The 21,807-nt window shown below is 48.6% G+C and overlaps 1 protein-coding gene across 3 annotated transcripts in view; it reads right to left on the minus strand.

Moving 5' to 3' along the window:
• Positions 1-21,807, minus strand: part of CRMP1 (collapsin response mediator protein 1) — a 68,470-nt gene that overhangs the window by 28,440 nt on the left and 18,223 nt on the right. For all 3 annotated transcript variants that reach the window (XM_027102815.1, XM_027102814.1, XM_027102816.1), the window contains 4 exons: positions 16,364-16,452; positions 11,242-11,426; positions 7,445-7,609; positions 1,626-1,687 (listed from right to left, as the gene is read on the minus strand). In XM_027102815.1, coding sequence (XP_026958616.1) covers positions 1,626-1,687; positions 7,445-7,609; positions 11,242-11,426; positions 16,364-16,452 — 501 coding nt within the window. The remainder of the gene's footprint in view (positions 1-1,625; positions 1,688-7,444; positions 7,610-11,241; positions 11,427-16,363; positions 16,453-21,807) is intronic.

Consider the following 21,807-nt stretch of genomic DNA (forward strand, 5'->3'; position numbering starts at 1 on the left):
TTCTTTGTGGCTTTGCTCCCCTGGAGCGTGATGTTGTTAACGGTGACAACTGCAGCTGAGAAGCTGTCTTCGGTTTTACTGAAATTGTATAACTAAACCTGCTATGCCTGTACCTTAGCCACCACGAATCACAGGACATGTGTACATCTTTACAAAAATTCCAACTCCTGTCATTTTATAGACCAATTGGGGTCGAGAGACCAAGTCCTCCAATAACTTGAATACTCAGATAACATGTATCCTGCCAAGCATCACCTTATTTCGCCAATCCAGGCCCTGTCCACTGTCCCGTGCCCTCTTCCCACCTGTACAGGATCTGCAATCAGACATTTGCACCTGCTGAGGACCAAAGCCACAGGTTCCCTCCCCAGGGACTCCTGAATCTCAACTTTGCCCTCCTTGCATATAAGATAACGCCTCCCTTGTCCAGGATGTGTGATTTCAGATGTAGACAGCAGGTGGGGGAGGCACTTGGAGGCATGAAGCACTTTGGAGGACCCACACCCAAAGTCTGCTCAACTCCGACTCTAACCAGGGCTTCAGTGAAACAGACATTAGAATGAAACAGGTGAAAATTTCAATCACACTATAGAGACACATGCTATTGTTTCCATGAAACTGAACAAACTTTCAGCCTTTTGGTTTCCAGGCCATCTCGTGGTAAGTTATATTATGTAACTCCAAGGGTCTATTTTGAAAGGTAAGACATGGGTGCTTCTTCCATTGCACGTGAGACCCCACGGGGATAATGAAAACCAGCTTATTAACACTCGTATGCCTGCTGTGTGCCAGGCACTGCCCTAGAGCTTTACTTGTATTAAATCACTTAATCCTCCGACATCTTCTCTGAGGCAAGTGCCATGAAGGGCCTAAAGCACAGAGAGGTTAGGAAATCTGCCCCAGGCTGCACAGCAAAGTCAGGGCTTGCTGCCAAGCAGCCTGGCTCCAGCAGCCGTGCCCTTTGCCACCACACTGTCCCACCTTTTCAACAAGCAGAGGGCAGGGCAATAATAACAAAACCAAACCAAGAGTCCCAGTGGTGTTAAGAAGGCCAGGTGCCTGATAAATTGTACCCCCTACACCTGTACTCCTTAGACCACCTTCTTCCTTGACTCATCTCGTCCACAGAACAGCTGTTGGAGGTTGTTAGGGCCAGAGATGATCACGTCGTATAGATGAGAAAACTGAGAAAGGACGTGACTTGCAATTGGCTGGAGGGACAGCCAGCGCTCTCCTCCAGGTCAGAGCTAAGGTAATGGTCCCCAAACTCGCTTGAGCCCCAGAATCAGCTGCAGAGGTTTAAGAAAGTACAGACTCCTGAACCTTACCCCCGAGCATATGTGATGGAATATGAGTCTGTATATTTAGTGAGCTCTTTAGATGAGGCTGAAGATGAGCCGAGTTTGGGAACCACCAAGCAGGGGATCCCTGCTCCACGCCACTCGTACAGGCAGAAAGGAATGCAGGTCCAGGGAAGGGCGATGACTGACAGCTCAGCGTCAGAACCAGGACTTGAACCGAGTCCTCCCTGGCCCGCTCTGACATCTCCCCTGCCCTGTGCCGCTTTGCCTGACAAGGCAGGCCTATTCCTGCCCAAGGGAGGCGGGGGGTGTGCAAGGACCTACCTGGCTGTCGGACATTTGGTAGAGATCCTTATAGGCCATGTAGACTTGGAAGGAATTGACACCTGTTTCAAGATAAAAAAGAGTAGAAAAATGCATTTAAGAGGAAAGGACATGTCTTTCCAGTAAATCGATAAGCACTGCACAGGGTGGTAACAACCAAGACAGAAGGGTGCCACCAGAATTCACAGCAGGGGCACCTAAGCCAGCCTGGGGGTGCGGGTGAGGGTCCGAGGAGGGCTCCAGGGAAGGTGACATGTCAGCTGAGTCTGAAGGAGAAGGAAGAGGAGGGGGGAAAGGAAGAAGGGGAGGGGGAGGAGCCGGAGGAAGGCAATTATCTGGGCTGAGAGGGATGGGTATGCATGGCATGCACAGCAAGGAGGATAAAAAGACATTAGGATGCGGGTACTGGAAAGTGTCCTGTGGCTGAAGCAAAAAGGAGCATGTGCTTAAAAAAAAAAAAAATCACTTTTTTTTATTACGGTAAAATACACATAACAAAATTTACCATCATAACCGTTTTTAAAGTGTACAGTTCAGTGGCATTTAGAGCATTCACCATGTTGTACAGCCATCACTACTATCTCATAGAACACGTGCTTTTAAACCAAGGGAATGACTCGATCAGACTTTGTCTCAGAAGGACAGTTCTGGAAGGAGGATGGGTGTGCAGAACAGCAGGGAGAAACGGAGAAATAGAGTTGGAGGATGCTGAAGGCAAAAGAGACGGGTGGGCTGAGGCTCCGAGCGGGAGGATGCAAAAAGGTTGAAATGACAGGACTTATTGTGCAGCCAGCGGGGAGCAGAGGAGGTGGGGGGAGGACTGTTTCTTAATATGCCTTCAAGTGGCTGAGGACAGGGACCACATCTTATGTATTATTTCATCTTGCACATCCACAACATGTGCTGTGCCATTAATGTTTGTTGATGGAATCAGGAATCCTTTGGATAAGAAAAAGAAGAAATTCAGGCAAAAGTACTAAATGAGATTGAGACTTCTTTTCCACTAAGCAACAGTGAAGACAAGCCAAAAATCGTTTCTGGTCTAGAAAACCTTGGCAACAAAAATTTCTTTTCCCAAAAGATTAAGAAAAATTAAAAGAAAAAATAATATTGAGAGATTAACATAAAAGTATCAGTCTCTATTTAATCAAGTATACTTACATACAAAAACAAAAACCCAGTTATATACACAGACACAGAAGAACCATCAGTGGGTAAAACAGGTAAATCCATAGTGAGAGGCAAATTCATAGCCTTAAATGCTTCATTATTTTTTGAAGGAGAGGGGGAGCATACATCAACTGAGTAAGCTTCTATGATAAGAATCTTTAAAAGAAGAAAATGGAAATTCACCAGAAATTAGAAGTAAACAATACAAATAAAAGCAGAAATAATGAATTGGCAGAATTGATAAATATGCCCTAGAACTGGTTCTTGTGGGTGGGTGGATGGGTTAAAGCTATCTCAGATTAGAAGCTTTCCTCCAAATCATGATAGATTTGACTTGTTATAAATGGAAACTTTCTATAAGTTATTTCTTAAAAATTCAAAATAAAAAGCAAACAACCAACATGGTGAACATATCTGCAACAAATTTAACAAAGGTTTTTTTAAAAAAAACCTCTCATTTAGGGCTTCCCTGGTGGCGCAGTGGTTGAGAGTCCGCCTGCCGATGCAGGGGACACAGGTTCGTGCCCCGGTCCGGGAGGATCCCACATGCCGCGGAGCGGCTAGGCCCATGAGCCATGGCTGCTGAGCCTGTGTGTCCGGAGCCTGTGCTCCGCAATGGGAGAGGCCACAACAATGAGAGGTCCGCATACCGCAAAAAAACAAAAAACAAACAAAAAATACCCCCAAAAAACCTCTTATTGAGAAAACACCAGACAGTGGTTACTTTTGGGGGGAGGAAGGAGTTGTGGCTACAATGGGGGGCCATGAGGCATTTGTTGGGGGTCTTTGTTTGGGGCAAAGTTCTATTTATTACCTGGAAAGGGTAATCTCATCATTCACAAAGCCACATTTTTTCCTTGTGTGGTTTTCTGTATGTTTTGTTTTATATTTAAAAAATGCTTAAAATAAAAACAATGAAGCAAAAAAGGCAAACAGAATTTTTAGACAATTTTTTTTAAATGCCTAACAAATAAAGGTGAGAATAAGATTTGGTCTCATTTGGAATCAAAGTAATTCAGATGAAAACCTCAGTACTGTACCACTACCATACGACCCAGCAATTCCACTACTGGGCATACACCCTGAGAAAACCATAATTCAAAAAGAGTCAAGTACCACAATGTTCATTGCAGCTCTATTTACAATAGCCAGGACATGGAAGCAACCGAAGTGTCCATCGACAGATGAATGGATAAAGAAGATGTGTAACATATATACAATGGAATATTACTCAGCCATAAAAAGAAACGGAATCGAGTTATTTGTAGTGAGGTGGATGGACCTAGAGTCTGTCATACAGAGTGAAGTAAGTCAGAAAGAGAAAAACAAATACTGTATGCTAACACATATATATGAAATCTAAAAAAAAAAAAAAAAAAAAAGGTCATGAAGAACCTAGGGGCAAAACGGGAATAAAGATGCAGACCTAGACCTACTAGAGAGTGGACTTGAGGACACAGGGAGGGGGAAGGGTAAGCTGGGACGAAGTGAGAGAGTGGCATGGACAGATATACACTACCAAATGTAAAATAGATAGCTAGTGGGAAGCAGCCGCATAGCACAGGGAGATCAGCTCGGTGCTTTGTGACGACCTAGAGGGGTAGGGTAGGGAGGGTGGGAGGGAGGGATACGCAAGAGGGAGGAGATATGGGGCTATATGTATACGTATAGCTGATTCACCTTGTGATACAGCAGAAACTAACACACCATTGTAAAGCAATTATACTCCAATAAAGACGTTAAAAAGTAAATAAAAGAATATTCAAGAATAGAATAAACAGGGAGCATTTCCAACACTTATGAGACCCCAGAAGTCCTTTTTCATGGAATATTTATTTTCTCACTCATCAAATATTCACTGAGTACTTACTATGTACAAGCACCGTTCTAGAAGCTAGAGATACAGCTGTGAACAAGGTAGGAAGGATCCCTGTCTACATTCTAGCGGAAATAAGCAATGAACAAACAAACAAATAAGATAATTTCATGTAGAAGTAGGAGGCAGAGACTAAACTGGCTGATAATAGTTTACAGTTTCACAAAACATTTGCAGTGACCCTTCTCAAGAGGTAGAACCTATTTCCTCACTCCTTGAGTGTGGGCTGCTCTCGAGACTGGCTCTGCCCAGCAGAACGAAGCGGAAGTATCAGTGGACACATTCCAAGCCTGGGCCTCAGAGGGCCTGCAGCTCCACTCACCCTTGCGGAGCCACCAAGGGAAGAAGCCCACGAGAGCCTGCTGGGGAAGGGAGGGTGTAGAGAGCAGTCGCACCTGCCCCATCCTCCCAGTTGGGGCGCAAGGCATGAGTGAGCCACGGTGAGCAGAACCGCCCAGCTGAGCCCAAACCAAAGTGCCTTTCCACAGAGCTGTGAGCAAAGAAATAACTGCTGCTTTTCATTAGTTGTGGTAAAATATACCTCACATGAAATTTACCATCGGAGCCATTTGCAAGTGCAGTGGCATTCAGTACGTTCACATTGTTGTGCTTCCATCTCCAGAACGCTTCACCTTGGCAAAACTGAAACTCTGTCCCCATTAAACACTAATTCCATGTTGCCCCTCCCCCAGCCCCTGGCAACCACCATTCTACTCTGTGTCGCTCTATGAACTGGACAATTCTAGGCATCTCACATGAGCACAGTCGTACAGCATTTGTCTTTTCTGTGACTGGCTTATTTCACTTGACGTAATGTTCTCAAGGTTCATCCGTGTCGTAGCAGGTGTCAGAATTTCCTTCCTTTTCAAAGCTGAATGACATTCCACTGTAAGGATGGACCGCATTTTGTTTATCCAATCATCCTTTAATGGACATATGGGTTGTTTCCTTCTTTCGACTGGAGAATTAACACCGAGTTCAGACCAGGAGTCTCACGCCTGGTACCAGAGCTCTGACACTATGTATGGGGAGTCAGTGGGCGAGCCTCAGAGAGGTCAGCTTGGTGACTTGCCCAGTGTCACAAGGCCAAGAAGTGTGAGGGCAGGATTCGGATTCAGGCAGCACAACTGCTGGGATCTTTCTACAACCTGGACTATGATTCTGTACAAAACAAGAGTGTGATTCACAGCAACTTCAATGAAGGGATAAAACCATCTGGATAAAGAAGCTCAGACTTACGAGACCCAAACTGGTAAATGGGTAAGGAACACAATCGGACATTCACACAAAGGAAAAATGTATGCAAAATGTTTAAGGTAATTAGCAGTTAAAGAACTGCAATGTTCAATGGCAGACTGACTTTTATTCATCAAATTAGCAAGGATTTCATACAAGTAATAACACCCAATGGTGCAAACATGCACGGAGTGAGAGACATGGGCTGTAGGCATGCAAGTGGGTGCATTTCTGGGGAAAGCTATTTGGCGGTAAGTGTCATGATTTTGAAAAATGTTAAAACCTTGACCCCGTAATGCCATCTCTGGATGGCATTACAAAGATGTTCACCAAACACGATTTACAGTAAAACAAACAGAAAACCTAAATGCCCAATAAAAAGGAAATAGCTACACAAATTAACCATTACATTGTGTATTACGAGCCATTAAAAAGTAATTAATGAAGAGTAATGATTACTCATAAAACGTTAGGTGAAAAACGGATTCCAAATAACTGCTATCGTATAACTATATATGGAGAAAACTGTCTAAATAGATGGGGAACAGAAAGCAATAATCCTTAATATTAATGGTAAGTGGCAACTGGGGGGTAAGACCAGAGGGAAAAACTTTTTCCTTCTCTTGATTTTCTGACTTTTTTTTTATTTGGGCGATGATACTTTTATGAGAAAACACAGTATATATATTTAAAAACTTGAAAACACCCCCCATGTCTCCTTGAAGCATCTCATTCATTTGATGGTGCTTCCTCAGAGAGCCTCAGAACGGCCTCTTTCCGAGGGACCCCTCACGCCTGGTTTATTCTGTTCTCTTGCTCTGTGTTTCTGTGGGTGTTCAGTTCAATTCACCTCCATCTGGTGTAAGGCACACAGTAAAGTACCCACACTGTGCAGAGATATCTGGTTTGAGCTCACACAGAGGGGAGAGAGGGTGGGATACAGAGATGCACAGACATAATCCCCTCCCTCGTAAGCTCAGGGTTTAACAGAAGAGCCAGACAGACCACCAGTGTCCCGTAATCCAAAAATAATGGAAAAGGGGACCCCAAAGAGGCCCAAGTAACCTATGGATATTCAAGGGATGAAGCAGTTCTGAAGTTCTGATTGGGGAAACTGGGATAGTTGAGCTGGGAAGCAGAGTAGAAGAAAGGGCATCCCTGGTAGCGGGTGTGGGGACTGCAACAGCAAAGGCCCAGTGGAGCAGCAGGTTTCCGGGGATGGCGTCCAGGATAATAAGCGCCCAGATGAGTTCATGGCAGAGAAAGAAAAGTGAGGCTAGATCAGTGGGGGCCTTGTGTGCCAGGCTAAGGAAATCGGGCTCTCTTCTATAAACAGGGGGAACCTCCAAACGGCCTGAAGGAGAGGAAGACAGACTCCTTAAGGAGGGTCCAATTTTTCCACTGTTTATGGGGCAGGGCACAGCTCACAGTTGGGCTCGTAGCAGATGCAGATAAAGGGATTCTAACTCCACAAATCAGACCCACAAACAGAACGGGGATTCCAGAACTGTGCCCCCATTCTGGGGCTTTAACTGACCTTTGTCCTGCACCAGCACCTCGAGCTCTTCCCTAACACCGTCGTGCCAGCTGGTGATGTCCACGTGCAGGGAGTAGTCGCAGCAGGATTTAGTGTCCGCCGCTTCATGCCATTTCTCGAAGGAGGTCAGCAGGCTGGACCCAGGTTCAGGGACAACATGGTCAACTGGGACAGAAACATATGTGTCACATTCCAAGATGCTGAGGACCCAAGTCAACCCAGTGGTAGCCTCTTCACTGCCGTCATCACCATCATTATCTCCAATGTTAGCGTAATCGTCGTGACCTTCCCTATCCCCCCCATCACCACCATCACCGTGACCATCATCATCACCACCACCACTTACATCATCAAGATGAGCATCCTCGTCATCACCATCCTTTTCATCATCATTCCCACCATCATCAACATCAGTACTGCCATCGCTGTCACCATCATTATCATAGCCATCAGCAGTGACATGGTCACCACCATCTTTAGTCTTCATTACCACCACTGTCCCCACCACTGTTACCGTCATTTCATCCTCCTCCTCGTCGTCACCACCACCATCGTTATCATGACTGTTTATTGAATGTTTCTGATGTGTCAGATACCGCCACAAGGGCTTTATATAAATTATCTCATTAAATCCTCGCAACTACCCTATGAAGAGAATAAAAATATCCCCATCTGACAGATGAGGAAACTTAGGCTCAAAGAGGGTGAAAAACTTGTCCAGGGTCACACAACTAGTAAGCAGTACGGAGAAGATTCCCAGAGTCCTGTCAGCTGCAGAGTCTGGACCCTTTCCCGCTACTCCATGCTGCCTTCGTGGGCACAGAACGCCAAGGCGAAAAGGACCTAAAAGAATATGAACTTCATCATCCCCTTTTCCAATAAAGTCTTAAATGTAAAGCAGATCAAAGGGGAGACAACTGTCTTTTAAACCTCACTGGCCTTCGCACATCCCTCTAGCTCCCACCCTTTTTTTAACATCCACCCTTCACGGCCAGACGTCTGTAAAGAGCAGTCTCTGCCCCCCACTCCCGCTCACTCCTCCACCCACCGAGAGCATCAGCCTTTGCTAATTCGACCTTCCAGTCCTCACTCTACTTGACCTCTCAGAAACCAGTGAATCATTCCCTCCTTCTTTAAACTCGCTCCTCCCTGGCTTCCATGGCAACGGCTTTCTGGCTTTTTGTCCCACTTCTGTGGCCATTTTTTCCTTGAAGACTCTTCCTCCTCTGCTTGACCATTAAGTGATCAAACTCCTTATGACTTGGCCCTAGAACTTTCTTTCTACGTGGCTGCTCATTCAAATGTATCCCCCCCTCTCAGCCACAGCATTCTGAACTCTCCACTAGGATGACTCAAGAGCTCCTCAAGATGAGAACGTCCAGGACCTCATGCCACATCGTCCCCTCCCCGACCCCACTGGCAAAGCTGGTCCCCCACCCCCGCCCCATAATGGTAAGGATACCGCCTCACCATTCCAAAAGCTAGAAGCCAAGGGGTTACTCTTGACCCTTCGCTTCCCTCATGCACCTCCATTGCGGATCCATCACCACTGCTGATTTCCCTCTGATATGTCACCGGAGCTGTCCACATCTGGCCACCTCCTGGTCACACTCCTAGTCCAAGCCACCCTCAACTCTCAGCTGAACGACTGCAACCACCTCCCACTGGTCTAGTCATATTCAACCTAGGCCACTCTATTCAGGTCTCTTTAAAACAGATCACATCACTCCCTTGCTTAACATCCCTCAATGGCCGCTCATCACCCATATGAAAAAGACCAAAATCCTGACCTTGGCCATCAAGGCCCAGTACCATCCTCTCCTCCCAGCCGTATCTCACAGGACTCCAGCCCTCAATCTCCGCACCTTTGCCTCCTAGGCCTTCTTTCAATTTCTTAAACACAAGATGTGTTCCCCCACCACAGGGCCTTTGCATGTGCTGTTCCCTCTTCCTGGAGCTCTGCTCCCCTACACCCTCTTCACCCAGTTAACTCCCACTCATCCTTCAGATCGATGCACAAATGCCACTTCTTCAGGGAAGCCTCCCCGAGCACAGCTCAAAGCACTGTGCCCCTTTCTTCTGTAGAACTAATCCGCGGATAGTCATTTGTGTGGGTGGTTAGTGACTCCCCATGGACTGCGAGGCCCTGGAGAATAAGCATCATGGCTGCTTTGTTCCTTCTCTTCCCCACCACCTAGCACAGTGCCTGGTGCAGAGCAACCCTCAATAAATATCTGTTAAATGAAGAAATGGGGTGGGGACTCAGAACCTCCCTGCCACCCCCCACACCTCCTAACTGTGGTTCTCACGGTGACTTCATAGGCTCTTGGTGCTCCATGAAACATACTTTGAAAACCACTCTTGTGTAGATGGGGAAGATGAGGCCCATGGGGTTGGTGGAGGGGTCCCCCAGGGGTTTCACAGCTGGTGATGGGAAAAGAGCCAAGGGGAACTCCAGGGATCCCGATTCTTCATCCAGGGCTCTGTCCTCTACCTCACACAGGCCCCCTGAGCCTGGAGCTTCCATCTCCAGCTCTCAGAATATCCCAGCTCCTGTTCCCAAAGCACTTACCACCATATGCCATGCACTGTGTTAAGGAGACACATGTATGGGCTGGGGGGCACATTACAAAGTCCATGTTACTGACGAGGAAGCTGAGGCTCACAGAGGCTTAATACTGCCCAGTGGTGCAGCTGCTGAGTGGCCGTGACCAGTGCAAACCCTGGCAGCTAGGATCCAAGTCCCAAATCTGGGCTCCTCCCATGTTCCTAACCAGCAGACACAGGGCTGCTTTTTGGAAAAGGGATCAGAACGGTGCTTGAGCTGGGCCATACCCTCCTGGCTCAGGGGGACGGGAACTCTGATACATGAGCTCTGCTCACAGTGGCCAACTCCAGCCAGCGTGCACCTCCCGAGGAACTCTTAGATGGGGAGAGATGGGCAGGGTTGGGACCAGCTCAGGGACAAGCCACCTAGATGTGGAGTCTAACTATTGAAAGAACATTTCAAATACACTGCTGCCTATTTAATCAAAATTGCTTATTAAAATGGAATCCAAACAAAAGCTCTGTTGGATTAAAAAAAAAATACAACAATCTGGCTGCAAAGGGCAGTAGAGGAAGAGTCCAGCAAGCCAGACAGACCACTGTGGTAGATGGCGTTATTTGTCCACAATTCTTTCCCTTCCCACCCTCACCATGGTTCACTGTGGACAGAATGCAATTTCAGGGACTTTGCGCTTGGCCGTGTGATTTGCTTTGGCCAACAGAACAGAGGGCTGAAGTCACAGTGTGTAGGTGAAGAAATGAGGTGGTAAGAGGAGGAGCAAGTTTCTGCCAGACACTGCCTGCACTTCTGCCTTCCACTTGGAGAAGAGCACGGTTGAGTTGATCATTGGTTCCAGAATGGGAGAGCCATGGTACCCCCACCCCAAAGCCAACCCACAGCCTAAAGCAGACCCACACCAGTCCTGCTCCTATTCCTGTGGACCCTTGAATAAGAAAAACAAGTGTTTGCTTGAAGTTTGCGGACTGTTTGTTATGCAGCATTATCATAGCATTACGGCAGCAACACTGTCTAACACAACCACTTCCCAGCTGCGTAACCTTCAGCAACTTATCTCACTTCTCTGAGCCCTTACAGCCCCATCTGTCATAACAACATCTACATCACTGGTTCCAAAACTTTAGCCACCTGCACACCAGGTACCCTGAGCAAAGTGCCTGGTGTTACTCAAGATGCTGAGGATGCATTAGAGCTGTCACAGCCTATGCCCTAAGGCAGGGGTACGACTCACTGATCATCGTGGTCCCTCCTGCCAGTGCTGCCTTGGTCCCTTGGAAGAAGTCATCAGCGGCCGTCATCCCCTGGGAGGGCTTCTGCAGGTACGTGTTGACATCGATACCTCCGGGAATAACCATCCGCCCATTGGCCTCAATGGTCTTCACTCCACCGGGAACAATTAAGTTCTCTCCTATTTGCCTGGGCACAAACAACAGAGACGGACTTTGGTTCTTAAAAGAAAAACAAAATGGCTGTCAACCGTGCAGCTTCAGTTCCATTAGATAAACATTTCTGAGGCAGGTCCTACGCAGGCCACTGGGTGAACAGAGATAACTCAGGCAGGGTCCCTGCCCTCCAGGGGCTCACAGCCTAACGAGGAGGAAAGGCATGTAAAGCAGATGGTTACAATCCAGTTCATACAGGGTGTGGGGAGCGCAAGGTGGGCCATTTCACCAGCCTGGTTATCTGGGAGGGCTTCCAGGGGGAGGCAGTGGCAGAGCTGAATCCAACAGCAGTGAGACCAGCATCGGGTTCTCTGAACAGCCCGACACTCCAGAGCACTTCACACACTTTTGGCAACTGCTTTGGGGACACAGAGGTGAGCGATGGGGGGAAAGCAGTGAAAAGTCCCCTTAGCTCTGCAAGTCTTCAGAGACAGGGCCATGAAGTGAACTGTGATGCCCCAAAGTCTATATTTTGAAGTCCTAACCCCCTAGCCCTTCACAATGTGACTGAATTTGGAGAGAAGGCCTTTAAAGTGGTCATTACCTTAAAACGAGGCTGCTAGGGTGGACCCTGACCCAATCTGACTGGTGTCTTTATGAGGAGAGGAGATTAGGACACAGACATGCAGAGAGAGGACCATGTGAGGACACAGGGAGAAGACGGCCGTCTGTAAGCCAAGGAGAGAGGCCTCAGAAGAAACCAACCTGCCCACACCCTGACCTCAGACATCCAGCCTTCAGAACTGTGAGAAACAAGTATCTGTTGTTTAAACCTCCGAGTCTGTGGACTTTGTTATGTCAGCCCCCGCAAACTGATACTGACAGGCAACCTGGGTTCTCATTTGCAACAGTCACGAGCACCAGCCTCGGGAAAGCTTCTTAAGCCCCCGTAAAACCTGCCACGAGGAAATCACACGGCGGGTGGCAGAGCTCTCCTAGGCAGGCTGACCAACACTTTTGTTTCCCCACGTGCTTGGTGCCTGGAAACTTCCTCTAGAAGGAGGGCAAATTCCAAAAGCTGGGAAACGAGGAAGAAGAGCCTGGGAATTTCAAAGCCTTGCCCCTGCGGTGTCCACTGTGTCTTATGTGTTGGAACCAGAGTCAGGTGACGTATCCCTCACCAGGGTGGGGTGAGGGAGGCTGAGCCAGACCAGGACAGATTCAATAGCTCCACGGTCAGTGCCCGGCTGACAGCACTACATCTGACCATGAGCAATTTTTATTTAAAAAAGAAATCCAGTTGTTCTAAACTCTTGGGATGTGGCCCCAATATTGGTTTTTCTAAGTTACCTAAAAACACCAGTAATGAAGACATAGGAAAATATTCCTTCAGTGACCGCAATGTCAGGCCCCAAACAGAATCCACTCGCAGGTGCGAAAGCTCCTTGCTTTTCTGGACTCCTGGGCCGGCTGGTCCAGGCACGTCGGGGCACAGAAGTGACGGGGCTCTACCTGGGGCTCTTCCACAGAACTGGAGCATCGCACACTGTCTACCCTGAAACCAGAAACTGGTCTAGTCCAAGCGCAGTGCCAGGGCCATGGCGAGCCCCAGGAAATGTCAGCATTTCTGCCAATTCCACCAGCACTACAACTGCGGCCGCTGCTGCTTCTAATCGCCACCCCACTCCCTCCGTAATTCCCATCGTCATGTACAGAATCCTGCCTGGTCCAATCTTCTCACCGTCCATCTCCAAGCTCATGGCCATGTGCCAGGAGCTGAAGGGAATGGGGTTCAGAGAAGTCACCCCCAAGCTTTACACCAAGAGCAGTGAACCGCTATTGAGCACCAACTATAGGATTCTCTTCTAATAAGCCCTTCACCGACGGTCTCACTTGCGCTCACACTAGCTTCTAAAGAAGACGGGGTGATGTTCAGAATGCGTAGCACTGGCAAAGGAACGGGCTCAGCCCAATGAGAATGCGCATGCGCAGACACTCGGCACAGCCCAATCCGATCCCGGTCTGTGACTCAGCCGCCACACTGCGGTGCCAAAAGTTCTACGGCTCAGGGCCGTTCTTAGCAGGCAGATCATCGCCTGTTAACAAACCCTCTCTAATCCCCTGCCAACAACCTGTGGGGGAGGAAGTATTCACATTCCGCAAAAGAGGAAAACGGAAGCCGGGGCGGGGCGGTGACTTATCGAAGGCCACGCAGCAAGTCAGCGCTGGATCTGGATTCAAGCCCATTGTCCCCAAGTCTAGTATCAGGCTCTGCCCACCAAGCTCGGCTGTCTCCCTGCTTCCCTTCTGCAGAAGCAGCAGATTCTCCCCGAACTGGGAGTAAACTAAATGGAACCCCGCCCCCCATGAATTAGGAGGAAGATTCCCCGAATGGTTCTCAGCGGCAGTGTGCACGGAAGGAAAGGGAAGAGAGGAAGGAAGCCGGAGAAGCAGACCCCTGCCCTTACCCCAACGTCACCCTCACCATCACTCAGAAAAAAGTCCTGCGCCATCAGCATCTGATTCTCCAATGCTTAGCCAATTGGATGGAGCCCTCGATGAATCATAACGGATTCTGCACAAACCCGGCTGAACAGCTTTTAGTAAAACTTGGCAAATGGCCGCAAAATGAAAGGATTCTTGGGGTTTAATCAAAGTGAAGGGAAATAACCGAGCCTCCTCATGCCAAGCGGTTCCTCAGGCTCTCCCCCCTTCCACACCTCCTTCTCAGTCAGCGGGGACCCGTGCCCCACGTGACCATCTGAAGACCCTGCAAGACATTCAGGCACAGACACTCGCTCTGCTTAATAAGGCAGGAAAAGCAGCCCCAGTGCTTAGAAAGCTTTTGAGCAACACGGTTAAAAGTAAAAGGCGTCTCCCACTAAGAGGAGCGGACAAATACTGAATTTACGGAAACTGCCTATTTCCTGAATACCCTGGGTGGCCTAAGTCCTAAGTCTCCAGGTGTTCACACAGCCTTCCAACCTCCAACTCTGTGTCGCTGCAGGGAATGGTGGTCCCATGACAGGGTTCTCCGCGTCTCTTTGTCCCCAGGACTCCAGAGGCCCCGCATAAGTGGGGAACTCGGTGCCGACTGGTTGTGCCTTATCTAAGCAGTGGTGACTTAGAAACCTCACTTTATCATGCATCTCACCACACCCCACCCCACCCCCTGCCTTTATCTCCTTTCTGGTTCCAGGCTGTACCCTGGCTGAGGTCGAGGTCCCCACCATCTGATGTGTCAGTGTTTGTATGTTACACTCACTTCAACACTCCAGGGTCCCATCCATCCTTGGCATCGTGCCAGGTCCCTGGCTGGGAGGCAATAAGGCAAGACCCCTCGTCAGGGGCAAATGCACAACCAGGGGGGAGAGGCGGCCAGCACAGGGGGAGCGGTAGCCAGTACAGAGGAAGAGCCTGGGCTCCGGAAGGCTTCCTGGAGGAGGAGCCACACAAGCTGGGCCCATAGGACAAACAGCAGTTGCGGGGCAGGGGCATGAAATGAGAATGGGGGGAGGAGCAAGGCATTTCAGGCAGAGAATTTATGGGTGCAAGGTTGTTCCCAGGCGAGAGCGCTTGGCAAGTTCTGCAAACATCAAGTTTTCAGTGGGGCTGGCAAGAGTGAGCTGGGCAGCGGCGGGAATGAACTGGAGGAGGTGAGGCCTGAGTTGGCCCAGAAATGGTCAGATCCATCCAGGACTAGGGGTGGGGGCAGGCAGAGGGAGGCAGGGGAGGGCTCAATGCTGCCCTGAGCACCTACTCTTCACAGGGTCTTTGCACAGATGGTCTCTTAATGATCATGACAACCCACAGCCTCCTTCTCTCCCCTCCTCACCATCATCACCATCATCATCAGCGCATACATGGCCCCAGGATGGGCCCACCAACAGACCCCACCCCCTCTGCCTTTCCTTCCAGTGCCAGCTGCCCAAACTGGATCCTGAGATGGTCTCGGACTCTACTCTCCCAGACTCCAGAAGAAGAGGCCGAGCAGCAGATGGTAAAATGTGGAAACCACGTAAAAACCACTGTCTGGTGTTATGGACTGATTTGTGTCCCCCAAATCCACATACTGAAGCCCCAATACCTCCGAATGTGACTGTGCTTGGAAATAAGGTATTTAAACAGGTAATTAAGTTAAAATGAGGCTGCTAGGTCGGGGGTCCTAATGCAATAGGGCTGACGTCCTTTTAAGAGGAAGAGAAACCGGAGGAACACGCACAGAGCAAAGGCCACGTGAGCACACAGCAAGAAGACGGCTGTCTGCAAGCCAGGGAGAGAGGCCTCAGGAGGAACCATCCTGCTGCCACCTTGATCCTGGCCTTCAGCCTCCAGAACTGGGAGAAATAAATTTCTGTTGTGTAGGCCATGCCATCTGGGGTATTGTGTTATGGCAGCCCAGACAGACTAACACACTTGGGAGGTCCTAGCAAGGCTGAAGGGGCAGCCAATGGGGAGGAGGCAAAGGAGAGCTCCAGTCCCAAGGCATGTCTTCCCTTTAAATGCCAAGGCTCTGCCTGGGGGCTAAACATGACTCCTTCTCTCCCAGCCCCCTCCACCCAATTCCAGAAATTCTGGGCAGGGAGAAAAAAGAGCTGTGAATCAGTCAGATGAGCTAGGTTGGATTCGAGGCCTTGACCCTAACTCATTCTGCAACGTGGGACAGCCACTTAACCCCATGGCCCCCCCTCCCAAGAACAGAAGAGGGTCCAGCGTGTGTACTTCACAGCCTCTGTGGGCATCGTGGCCTGCGTGAGCGCCGTGGCAGGGAGCCTGGTGCGGTCACGGGGCGCTCAACAAACACGAGCCCCTTCTACAGCCATGGTTTGCACCTCCCCACATCTCTCCATCCCTGAGAGTCACAAGAGCTGGCACATTCATTCTGGGGCAGAACACCAGCTTTCCAGTCCCTCTAAGGGCCAGGCAGCCTAGGGAGACGGGCTTCTTAAAAGGTCTGTTTGGTCAACCCACTTTATGAGTCCATCTTCCAGGTAGACATCAGCATAGAAGGACTGGTCATCGTTGATGATTCGTCCACCCTTGATGAGGAGTCGGTCACTCTGAAAAGCCAAGCAAAGTAGTAAATGTCATTAGAGAAGAGCCAGGAAATGTTTTTTTTCTTTCTAACTTTTAACATAAAAATTTTCAACTCTTTTCTAAAGTAATGGTATTAAAAAGCCCCCTGTGAACCTTCACCCAGATTCTTTAAATACTTCACCATTCTCCTTTCACCTCTTTCCCCTCCAAACACTTTGGCTTTGTTTTCGCTGAGGTATTATAAAGCAAATCCCAAATATCATATAATTTCACCTATAAATACTTTAGTCCATAATCTCTAACTGTTGAATATAATAAAACTCAATTTAGAGACATTTTAAGAGACAGTGAAATGATCAAAAAAATAAATGCAACTCCCCCAGAAAAACTCCAATCAATGTTCTTTTTTTTGTTTTTTCTCCAATTTTTTTCTCCAATGTTTTTCTCCAATTTCCCTCTATTTTCCATACTTGTCATTCTAGCACACACAGCCATTCACTCACCCATGCACCCATTAGATACCAGCCGATTGCCTCGGCTCCAAGCCCGGGGCCAGGCCCTGATGAGCCAGGGCAGAATGAGCTCTCGTGGAGCTGATGAGGGAGAGACAGAAGTTTAACAAATCCTGGGAGCAGGTGGGGTTCCAAAAGGGGAGAAGTATAGGGTGCCCACCATGGCCACAAAGTAAAAGGGCTGCCAACCTTATTAAAGGTCAGGTGAGGCAAGCTCAGATCGAGAAAATAATTCTAGATAAGCTGAACGAAACAAAGGGTGGGGGAGAAGGCCAGTACGGTGAGTGCTGGGTGTCTGGGCAGAGAAATGGTGTGCCAGGTCCCAGAGGCAGCAAGGGAGGTAGCAAGTTCTAGGAGCTAAAAAGAAAACACGATTGTGTCCTTTTTGCATTTTACCATAACCATAGTTTTTAAGTGGCTGCAAAATATTCCATTTTGTGGATGCACAATAGATGGTTAATTTCCCCCATTGTTCTTTTCAATGTTTCACAATGATACATATTGCTATAATGAACATCTTTATGCACAAAGCTTTTCCCTGAATTTGTACTGTTAGGCTAAATTCTCAGAAATGTAACAACTGAGTCAAACAGTATAAACCTTGCGTTCAGCCCTTGATAAATATGACCAGATTGCCTTCCAAAAGTACCTCCCCAGTTTGCCATCCCAAGACCACCAAAACACCCTTGGTTATCATTAATATTTGTTAATTTGCATTTCTTGGAGGCTGAGAATTTTTTTTGCCACGTGCATATTGACTATTTGTATTATCTCCTAGCTGGAGATGGGGTGATGGATAAAACACAGCTTCTGCCCTTAAGCCCCACCCTTTGGTCAGGAAGACAGACAGGAAACAGACAGCAACGATTCAGGGTAGCCAACCTCAGAAGGAGTGTCTTGCATGGGTCCTGGAGGCAGAGCCTGAGACAAGGATTTAGAGGCAAGCAGTGATTCTGGGAGGTTACTCCACGAAGCGGAGTGAGGGAGGCAGGCACTGATCTGGCTAACACTGTTAGCAACTGGGGCTCGATCCCGCCGGGACACTCTTAGGAACCCTCTATCACAGAATGTGCCTCAGATCCGTGCCGGTGGTCCCAAAGCATTGACCACGAGAGGAAGGCAGAGGATGCTGCGCAAGCCTGGAAAAGGAGGGCTTCACCCAAACTCAGGAGTCAGGCGAGGCTTGCTGAGCAGACACAGAGCACGCAGCCTGCTGCGCAGAGCCCTCCAGTGGGTTCTTGTCGCGGTATATTTTCCCCCAGAGTGAAAGCCAGGTCAGCCAGAGCCTATTTAACCTGGAATCCTACTATGTAGGCAAAATTCACTCTCTCATTTGATTCAGGTCTGTGCTCAGTGTCACTTACCTGACAGCCCTCCCCTTGGCTGCCCTGTTTGGAACACCTTACACCGCTGCCCTGCCTGCAGACCCCTCACCTCTTACCCACTTTATGTTTACATGGTACTTAATATAGTATATCTGACATAGTCTCTATTTACATGTTTGTTTAAAAATGTGACTTGTCCCACTGACATCAGAGCTGTGGTGTGTTACCCCACTGGCTGTGTCAGGCACAACTCACAGGGGGCCAATCATAGACACGTTGCTGTGGATGGATGGTACCACCTAGAGTTGCCCCTGCAGTTTCTTAAGAGACTTAGCTCCATGGGGGCAGAGATTTCATCTATTTTCTTCGTTGTTGCATCTCTGATACTTTGGACACAGCCTGGCAGGATGGATGGATGGATGGATGGATGGATGGATGGATGGATGCCTGAACTGATTCTTGAAGGATGAATGGGTGAAGATGGAGAGAAAAGGCATCACAGCCGTAAGACAAAGAACTATGAGCCGCGAGCCAAGCAACAGAAGTATGTCCTGTTCTCGAGGAGAGGGGTCTCTGGAGGAAGGGGCTTCAAGCTCAGTCACTCCCAGGGCCGACAACCTCCCTCTTAGCCGTAAGACTGAAGCCAGGACCTAGGGAAAGAGGCATGGGCCCTGCATATCCAGAAGCAGAGACACGCTGGTGTGCAGGTTTCCCCGGACACCAGAAAGCAGGAAACTGTGATTCATCGGCAGCTGGTGCTTGGCTTCTGGAACATGGCCTCCCACAGGCAGCCTTCTGCCTTGTCACATTTAATAGAGGGCTTTTCAGGCTAGTCCTGAAAGGTGGTATTTAATGCGCTGCACGCCAGAAGATCAGCCCCGCCTTGCTCTGCCCTTCCCAGAATCAGACGTTCAAATCCACGCCCCCTCCCTACCAACTACCAGCAGATACTGTGGGCAGCTACCACCGGGGTCCCGGCTCTTTCTGTTCTCAGGGGCCAGCATGTTTCTAAAAAATAAGCCCACCAGAAGGCAAGAGCTGATGTGACTTTTTTCTTTTCTTCCTTACAGTTAGTACTGTGTTTGCCTTTTAACTGGCACTTTCAAAACCGTGTTCTTTGGAACTCTAGCCCAGAGGGGTTTTGTTAGAGGCTGAGCCCAAAGGAGATTCCCAGGTGTAGTGAGTTTAGAAAATTCTGGGTTAAACAGAAGCAAAGATCGTTTTTATGTCAGGAATTCCCAGATCCTTTACTCTGCTGATGTGTAATGTGAATATTCAAGAGGGGAACTGAGTTTGATCTCTTCCAAATTTAGACCCTTCATTTTGCGAGACATTTGACAAAGGGACTCCTCCTCAGAAGACACCTTAGGAAATGTGATTTACGACAGTGACGCTCTCCACGCCTGGTTGTGCTGAGTGGTTCTTGTGGAATGTGAGGTCTAGTCAACCTCAGATGGAAATGGGGCTGGAGATGAGCTGAACTCTCAAATTCACACAACCAACAGGCGTGGAGGTTAGACCCAAGGTTTCCTGACTTCCTGTCCAGCATTCGCTCCAGCAAACACACTTCTGTCACGTTTTTAAACACGTTCACCCTGTAGAATCCATGACACCCCATAATCAGATGCAATTTAGAAAGAACCTGAGGACCTAGCTCTCCAGGATTCCCTTTCTTCATGCAGGAAGTGTGAGTGTGAAAGCCTAAAGAACCATCCCCTCCCCAAACAGTGAATTTTATGATACATAACTTTTAAGAATTTAATAAAAGTCACACCTTTAAAAGAAAAAAGACAATACCCTGCCTCTCCCAGGATTACCAAGAGGAGCAAATAGTCGACAGATATGAACAGTGACGAACTCCGTACAAAATTCATCGTTTAAATACCTTGAAAGAAAATGAACTATCTCATTAAAAACTCAACAGAAATCAAACAGCAAGGGTAGGCCAGAGACCGCCCGTTCCTTCCAGGGTGACAGCAGTGACCTAAAGAGACTTATGCTCAGCATGGCTCACGTCCTTGGATCAGTGCTGTACAACAATAAAATGCCCAGAGTCAGACAGATGCAGCTTCCGATTCTTGCCCATTTGCTAGCCACATGACTTAACCTCTCCAAGCCTCAGTTTCCTCATCTATAAATTGGGGATAACTGTCCCTGCCTCACAGGGCTGTGGGAGAACCCCACGGGGTACATATATAAAGCACTTTGCCCACGCCCACCAGTGGTGACCACTCAGCAGAGTTACACATTGTTTATTCTGTGCCATTTTCTATAGCAGGAACTACAATCAATATTTGCTTAAGGAAAGAATATGTGCAGCTAAAAGAAATAGGCCAGTGGGGGAGACTGAGTCATAACCAGACCTTTGCACTCCAGTGTGGGAAGGGCTGGGACAGAGGGGTGGTGGGAGCAGAGGAGGCCTCCACTCCAGCCCTTCCAGGGGAATCATGCCTATTCTGAGCTTGAAGAATGAGTTAGGAAGTAGCCACATGGCAAAGGAGAGAAGAGACTGCAGAGAGAGGGAATGGTGGGGCAAAGGTACGGGGTTCGGGGGAGCCTGATGTGCTTGGGGGTCTGTAAGTGGTTTCCCTGGCTGAAGTACGACCTCAGGGTGGGCAGGCTGGAGGGGCAAGCAGGTGCTGGCTCATGGGGACTCTAAGGCCACGAGCTGGGGCAAGGCTAGGCTGGTGTCGATGCTAATGAAAGGGCTTTCATCACGGAAGAATTCAAACCTACAAAAGTTTCTGAACTGAAGCATCATCCAAAACCTGGGCAGAAGTGGAACAAGAGGAACTGATAACCTTTACATTTTCCTCCAAGCGGGGATTTCTCAATAAGAGTAGGCGTCAGCCACGTTTACAAAATGTATGAAGAGTCTTAAAATTGTTCACGACTTTTTTTTTGTTTTGTTTTTTTTGCGGTACGCGGGCCTCTCACTGTCGCGGCCTCTCCCGCTGCGGAGCACAGGCTCCGGACGCACAGGCTCAGCGGCCATGGCTCACGGGCCCAGCCGCTCCGCGGCATGTGGGATCTTCCTGGACCGGGGCACGAACCCGTGTCCCCTGCATCGGCAGGCGGACTCTCAACCACTGCGCCACCAGGGAAGCCCTTGTTCACGACTTTTGACCTAGAAATCTAATGCTGATAATTTGTCTTCAGGAAAATATCCCAAACAGAGACAAAGAATTATACACAAAGAGGTGAACCAGAATTACGGACAATCTTGCAACCACACCACTAATGGGGTGACATACAGCTACTAAAATATTCTCCAGGAATATTTAAGGATAAATAACAGCATTAGACAATAAAATGTTAGGTGGGAAAGCAAAATACCAAACTCTCCACAAGGTAGATCTTTCTGGTAGTTCTTGACCTGAGGTGCCTCCCTATGTCCCCGTGGCCCCTTGCACACACCTCCCCAACAATACTCATCACACCATGGTCACTGTTCAAGTGCCCATCTCCTGCTGGGCTGGACACCCCTCCACGGCCAGGACAGCCCTATGTGAGTCATCTCCAAATCCCCAGGGACCAGGCA

Source organism: Aethalodelphis obliquidens, unplaced genomic scaffold, assembly GCF_003676395.1.
Source record: "Aethalodelphis obliquidens isolate GAN/ISIS:26980383/991018 unplaced genomic scaffold, ASM367639v1 scaffold6, whole genome shotgun sequence".
Taxonomy (NCBI): Eukaryota; Metazoa; Chordata; class Mammalia; order Artiodactyla; family Delphinidae; genus Aethalodelphis; species Aethalodelphis obliquidens.